At 25.6% G+C, this 6,283-nt stretch overlaps 4 protein-coding genes across 4 annotated transcripts in view; 2 read left to right on the forward strand and 2 right to left on the reverse strand.

Moving 5' to 3' along the window:
* The window catches only part of LOC108551375 (vesicle-fusing ATPase 1), a 12,874-nt gene extending 12,416 nt beyond the window's left edge, over window positions 1-458 (reverse strand). The window contains 2 exon segments of the mRNA XM_017905513.1: window positions 74-162; window positions 385-458. Of these exon segments, the coding sequence (XP_017761002.1) occupies window positions 74-162; window positions 385-396 (101 nt within the window). The 5' untranslated portion in view covers window positions 397-458.
* A 407-nt stretch (window positions 459-865) lies between these two features.
* LOC108551376 (WD repeat domain phosphoinositide-interacting protein 4) lies at window positions 866-2,624 on the forward strand. The gene is made up of 7 exons (XM_017905514.1): window positions 866-934; window positions 1,217-1,484; window positions 1,565-1,805; window positions 1,919-2,067; window positions 2,158-2,259; window positions 2,327-2,445; window positions 2,515-2,624. The coding sequence occupies exons 1-7, from the start codon at window positions 886-888 to the stop codon at window positions 2,622-2,624; spliced, it is 1,038 nt and encodes a 345-aa protein (XP_017761003.1). The 5' UTR covers window positions 866-885.
* Window positions 2,625-2,864: 240 nt separating this feature from the next.
* On the reverse strand, window positions 2,865-3,534 carry LOC108551397 (uncharacterized). Its single transcript, XM_017905539.1, has 3 exons — window positions 3,442-3,534; window positions 3,089-3,197; window positions 2,865-2,993 (listed from the first exon to the last, which is right to left on the reverse strand). The coding sequence occupies exons 1-3, from the start codon at window positions 3,442-3,444 to the stop codon at window positions 2,935-2,937; spliced, it is 171 nt and encodes a 56-aa protein (XP_017761028.1). The 5' UTR covers window positions 3,445-3,534; the 3' UTR covers window positions 2,865-2,934.
* Window positions 3,535-4,341: 807 nt separating this feature from the next.
* On the forward strand, window positions 4,342-6,041 carry PIG-U (phosphatidylinositol glycan anchor biosynthesis class U). Its single transcript, XM_017905536.1, has 4 exons — window positions 4,342-4,523; window positions 4,729-4,931; window positions 5,005-5,710; window positions 5,788-6,041. The coding sequence occupies exons 1-4, from the start codon at window positions 4,394-4,396 to the stop codon at window positions 6,039-6,041; spliced, it is 1,293 nt and encodes a 430-aa protein (XP_017761025.1). The 5' UTR covers window positions 4,342-4,393.
* Window positions 6,042-6,283: the final 242 nt, after the last annotated feature.

Raw genomic sequence — 6,283 nt, forward strand, 5'->3', positions numbered from 1 at the left:
ATATAGTTACTTAAGCTTTAAATCTTATTATAGGTACCAAATCAATGAATTAATCATAAGATGACATCTTTACCTGACATCATCTGGAAAGTCATCTGGATTGATGATAGCACAATTCGTGATACTGAGTTCATCAGTAGGACACCTTACTGCTTTCATTCTCTATGAAAAAATTAATTTTATCATCGGAGCAATGAATGATATTTAGTAGAAGTATATCACTTTCATTGTCACAAGTATTGATGAAACTTGAAGTAAGGAGGGGATAACACAAACTCCTTTCAAATATATGTTCAATTCAATATGAAACATATTTGTTATATCAAATATATACAAAAATAGATAAAACAAAATATTAAGTTATTTTTTATATTTAAAACTTACCATTGCTGACATTTTTTGACAGAATTTTATGAACACAGGCCCCTACACAGTATAGGACCTGCAATGCAGGATATTAGTAATATCACTATAGCCAATGATATAAATATAAAGTTGGATAGTTTCATGCTAGAGATTTTATTTGTTCAAGAAAATAGCAATTTTATTTGTTATTATCTTTGAAATAATTTTTTATAATTTTTTATTATAATTTAAGTATACATATATATATATATATAAAGTGTATAATTAAAATTATAGTGAAAAATATTATCTAACAAAAATAATTATAATTACACAAAAAAGAAATCTAATATAAGATACAAACAGCCTTACATTTGTTATCTTACGTATCTCGTAAAGAATGAAATACTGTACCAAACATTGTGTCACAGCTGATTGTGAAGGAAGAATGTAAACAAAAACACGTAGTATAGTTATTGAGAAAAACATTTATATATCAAAAGAAAAAATACTCATTTGTTCGATTTAATGTAAGACCAAATGGCTGGAGAAAGAAATATTCTTAGTTTACAATTTAATCAGGATCAAGGTAGCTATTATTCATAACGTTAATTACTTAAGTTTTTAACTATCACAATGAATTTCTGAAACTAAAAGGATTAAAAACTTATATTTTATTTTATAAGAGATAAAAATGATATTATAAAATAATAAAAAAATTAATTACTGTAAATATAAATTTGTTTTATTTATAATAATATTGTTAGTTATTATTAAATAGTATTGTCGATTAATATTACTAATCATTTTTTATCTTTTATTAAATTAACTTTATTTTTTGATAATTTGTTTTTAATTTATATTCTTTTAGGATGTTTTACATGTTGTATGGAATCTGGTCTTAGAGTGTATAATGTAGAACCATTAGTTGAGAAAGCACATTTGGAAAATGACATAATGGGAAGTATAGTTATTGCAGAGATGCTTTGGAGAACAAACATTATTGCCATAGTAGGTGGTGGTACAAGACCAAAATTTGCAGAAAATACAGTCCTTATTTATGATGACTTATCTAAGAAATTTGTAATGGAGGTTACATTTACCAGCCCTATTAAGGCAGTACGATTACGTAGAGATAAGTAAGTTCATTTATAACATTGACTTTTATTTTTAGTCAATATAAATGTTCCATTTACTTAGGAATAATTTTACAAAACAGAATGATAGTGGCACTTCAACGGGAAATACATGTTTTTTCATTTCCTATGCCAACACGAAGATTATTGACTTTAGAAACCAGAGATAATCCAAGAGGATTAATCGAAGTTGCTACATTGGCTACAGCACAAAAACAGTTACTTGCTTTTCCTGGTCACAAGCAAGGTAGTGTACAGCTAGTTGATCTTGGTGCTACAGAAGCTGGAAGTTCTAGTGCTCCAACAACTCTTGCAGCCCATCAGGTATGTGTATTTTATACATAAACTTAAATAAGGATATAACCTTTGATGTTGATAATTGTATATTACCCTATCTCTTCTTAGTATTTCCTTGTATTTATAAACAATGCTGTTAGGGTGCATTGGCTTGTCTCGCAGTTAACAGTAGTGGGACTATGATAGCAACTGCTTCCACACAAGGTACTCTAGTTAGGGTATGGGATAGTATACGTAGACACTTATTAGTGGAATTAAGAAGAGGTGCTGATCCTGCAACACTTTATTGGTAAATATAACTACAAATAAATGAGTTTATAAAACAATATTTTACTTTGAAAGATTTTATTGTTATGGATTATAATAAATAATATTTCAGCATTACATTTAGTAGAGATTCGGAATTTCTGTGTGCTTCCAGTGACAAAGGAACAGTACACATATTTGCATTAAAAGACACGCAATTAAATCGTAGATCAACGTACGTAAACATAACTAAAATTTTTATAAATTTTAGGAATTAAAATTAATGGTTAATTTATTTGTAGTTTCTCAAAAATAGGATTTTTGGGAAATTATGTTGAAAGTCAGTGGGCATTGGCTACTTTTACAGTACCACCAGAATGTGCTTGTGTGTGTGCATTTGGTACAAGAAGTTCTGTTATAGGTATATAGCATATGAAAGTATTGATATATTAGCTATTTTTTCTAATTTTATATTTTATACTATTTCTAGCTATTTGTATGGATGGAACATTTCATAAGTATGTTTTTACTGCCGATGGAAACTGTAATCGTGAGGCATTTGATGTTTTCCTAGATGTTTGTGATCATGATGACTTTTAACATGAACTGTATATTATGTTTATAAGATGCCTGTAGGAGAGTTTCTAGTCATCTTAAATAAGAAACTTCTTGCAGCATATGACCTGTACAGTAATGTAATTATATTAATAATTGTAAAAAGAGTGCAAGTCATTACATTTATTGATTTTTTAACATAACATATTACATGTTCTTCAGTCTATTTTATATATACCAACATGTTAGACATATGTCCAAGTATAATACATATTAAAACTTTTATACAATAAATGTCTTCTTCGATCATTTCTCTGGCAAAGTAAAGTTCCTTAAATATTAATATCCTTTATATTTATATTTCCTTCTTGTTCTTTTTACTTTCAACCTGTGCCACATATTCTCGAATTTGTTCTAAAATTTTTATTTTTGATGAAAAATAAATAATTCTATAATGGATAACTATTAATAGTATTATATAAAGACTATATAAAATATTATATATTTACTATATGGTTCTGGATTAATCATGGGACTTATCATAGTAAAATAACTACATGTGCCTACAATTGCCACAAATGTTCCGATAAATGCTGCATAACGCCATCCTACCAATCGCTAAAATAAAATATATTATTAATATTAATTTTCTATATTCTCATAAATTATAATTTGTATAAATTAAGGATCTTATATGAAATGAATTTAATAAAAATATTGCATAACCTAAAATGTATTGATAACTTGTACAAGTAATATTTAATTGCAAATCAAATTTTATTTAAATTGTTTTTTTAATATTATGACAATTTTTGATTATAAAAATATTGAATTTAAAAGAAAATATAATAGCAATAAATACCATGTTCTCAATTTGATTGTATTTTATCTTGCAACAATCCGCCACTAGATGGCTAAAATAGACAAACCTTTCTCACTAGTGATCGAAGGTGAATTATTTCTATATATACAAGAAGTTAAAGGAAGCTAACGTACTTGCTTCGGCAGTACATATACTAAAATTGGAACGATACAGAGAAGATTAGCATGGCCCCTGCGCAAGGATGACACGCAAAATCGTGAAGCGTTCCACATTTTTTGTTACTTTTAAGAAATAAAGTTAAAAGTAACAAATCTATTTAGTTATAAAATATGAGAAAAGATACAAATAAATAAAATAATATTAAACATTGTAATATATTAAATTTAAATTACATGTAATTTTTTAAGAGCAGGATAATAGAATGATAAAAATGATAATATTTCATTTTAAGAGTGTAAAAGATTAATTTCATATAATATTCGTGTAATTGTTTTTCTTTTTTTTTTAAGACAAATTGTTCGTTTATAAGTACAGCTTACTTATTTACATTTTCTATTATTTATTTATATTTTCGACTTGAATCGAAAATTAATATTAGTAATATTTATATACGAATAATAATAATTGTTTAAATAAAAGTTGTATATTAAAATATTTCAGCTAATAATGAAGTAAGCTTTATTGTAAATTGATTTCTAATTTATATATGTATGTATGAATGCATATTGATGACTCTTTTATTGAATTGTGAGAAATGAAATAGCATTAAACAAGGAAATATCACTCACATGCTATCTATGATTTGATCTATTGAGAATGAAACACGTATCATTGATACCAAAAAGAAAAAGATACTGTCATTAAAAGTTATATTTTAAAAAATAGTGAAGATGAAGAAAGTAAATGTGTAGTATGTCTATTTAAATACTACTTGTGTTTCATAAATAGATTGTGTAGCGAATATACAAACAAGCTGTAGTATAATTAAAAAATGATGACACAATGGTTATCAAATTTCATATTGGCCGGTACTATTCGATTTTTATTGATGAATTCTGAATATCAAAAAATGATCAGCAATTGTGTAGAAGTTTCTACTGCATTAAATTCTTGGAAAAGAGGTTAGAATAAATGTCAATTTGTTTTTTAAATTTTATGGAATAATAACAAATTGAATATTTTTATATTGTTTATTATTTTTTATTATAAATGACATGAATGATATATATGATATATAAATGTATGCACTTATATTGTTGCACTTGTATTGTCATATTAACAATAATAATAATGACAATTATTACGTTTCTTCTAATTCATTTCTAGTAACGGAAGGAGTATATTTGTACAATTTTGGTATTGATCCTTATACAGGAGATTTATTTCATGAAACACCCATTGGATTATATGTTTTTAATTTTGTACAACAACATTTCTCACAATGGATACTATTTTGTTTATTTATATTTACTGATTTATTAACAGCATTATTTCTTGGACTTACAGCAGAACAATATGCAACCGAATTGGTCAGTGAAATTGTACATTTAAAATATAATTTTAATAATAATAAATATTATGATGAAATAATTTTAATTCTAGGTTTCTAAAAAAAAAGAAGAGGAAAAATCATATAATGAAACTACAGGAACTGATAATGATACTTCCATAATATATACTTCTATGATGTATGTCTCAGCAGGATATTTATTTAATCCATATATAGTACTTAATTGTGTTGGACATACAACAACAGTATTTACAAATTTGTTGTATTCCATAGCATTGGTTTCAATGACAAAATGTTCTATATTTTGGAGTTGTTTATCAATTGCTTTATTAACATTACAAGGACTTTATCCTGTTTCACTTTTAGTACCAGCAATTATTTATATTGCGCGTTCTAATAATATAAAACGAAAAAGCAATATTGTGAAGTTTATTATAATATTTATAAGCATGTTGACAGCTCTATTTTGTATTTCTTATTACATTATGGGAAGTTGGTCATTTATTTGGAGCACAATTGGCTTTATTTTGACAGTTCCTGATTTACGTCCAAACGTTGGACTTTATTGGTACTTTTTTACAGAAGTATTTGAGCATTTTAGATGGCTTTTCATTGCTTCTTTTCAAATAAATGTCAGTTTATTATATATAGTACCATTAGCATTGAGATTACGACATGATCCAATGCTATTAGCATTTTCTTATTTAGCAATTACTGCCATATTTAAATCTTACCCTTGCATTGGAGATGTTGGATTTTATATGTCTCTTTTACCACTCTGGAAACATTTATTCCAATGTAAGTTTTTTATATTAGCTACATAGTTTATTTATTTAATATGAGATATCATATCACAAAAATATATTCTTTTACAGATACACAACAAGGATTTATTGTAGGCTGTTTTATGCTATTTTGTACAATTTTTGCACCCACTGTTTGGTATCAATGGATTTATTCCAGATCAGCTAATGCAAACTTTTATTTTGGGGTCACATTAGCATTTGCTATAGCACAAATTTTTTTACTAACAGATATCCTTTTTTCAACTGTAAAACATGATTTTGCTGTACGTCATGGTATTAATAAGGATATTAGTGGAACTACTGCAAAGCTACTTTTAGAATAAATTTGTATTTTATAATGTTTATTATTAATTAAAATTTTTTATTTAACAAAAATGTTTCTTAAATGTTCATAAACTATTTGATTTTAAACGAAAATTTAATATTTATCAATCATAAACCATAATAATACATAATTTTATAAATTCTTTGAATAATAAAATCTTTTAAAATTATTTGATATGAAATTAAAAGAAAGTGAAGATTGATCTGTATTTTTATTTTATTTTAAATTTTTAATTATTTA

This window comes from Eufriesea mexicana, unplaced genomic scaffold (assembly GCF_001483705.2).
Source record: "Eufriesea mexicana isolate 0111107269 unplaced genomic scaffold, ASM148370v2 scaffold3953, whole genome shotgun sequence".
Taxonomy (NCBI): Eukaryota; Metazoa; Arthropoda; class Insecta; order Hymenoptera; family Apidae; genus Eufriesea; species Eufriesea mexicana.

What these genes read in the sequence shown, in the direction of transcription:
- LOC108551376 (XM_017905514.1), top strand. Translation starts at nt 886, where the DNA reads ATGGCTGGAGAAAGAAATATTCTTAGTTTACAATTTAATCAGGATCAA. An exon ending in GTACGATTACGTAGAGATAA is followed by an intron (nt 1,485 to 1,564) that starts GTAAGTTCATTT and finishes TTTACAAAACAG; the next exon opens with AATGATAGTGGCACTTCAAC. An exon ending in CAATTAAATCGTAGATCAAC is followed by an intron (nt 2,260 to 2,326) that starts GTACGTAAACAT and finishes ATTTATTTGTAG; the next exon opens with TTTCTCAAAAATAGGATTTT.
- LOC108551397 (XM_017905539.1), bottom strand. An exon ending in GATTAATCCAGAACCATATA is followed by an intron (nt 2,994 to 3,088) that starts GTAAATATATAA and finishes TAAAAATTTTAG; the next exon opens with AACAAATTCGAGAATATGTG.
- PIG-U (XM_017905536.1), top strand. Translation starts at nt 4,394, where the DNA reads ATGATGACACAATGGTTATCAAATTTCATATTGGCCGGTACTATTCGA. An exon ending in ATTAAATTCTTGGAAAAGAG is followed by an intron (nt 4,524 to 4,728) that starts GTTAGAATAAAT and finishes ATTCATTTCTAG; the next exon opens with TAACGGAAGGAGTATATTTG. An exon ending in AACAATATGCAACCGAATTG is followed by an intron (nt 4,932 to 5,004) that starts GTCAGTGAAATT and finishes TTTTAATTCTAG; the next exon opens with GTTTCTAAAAAAAAAGAAGA.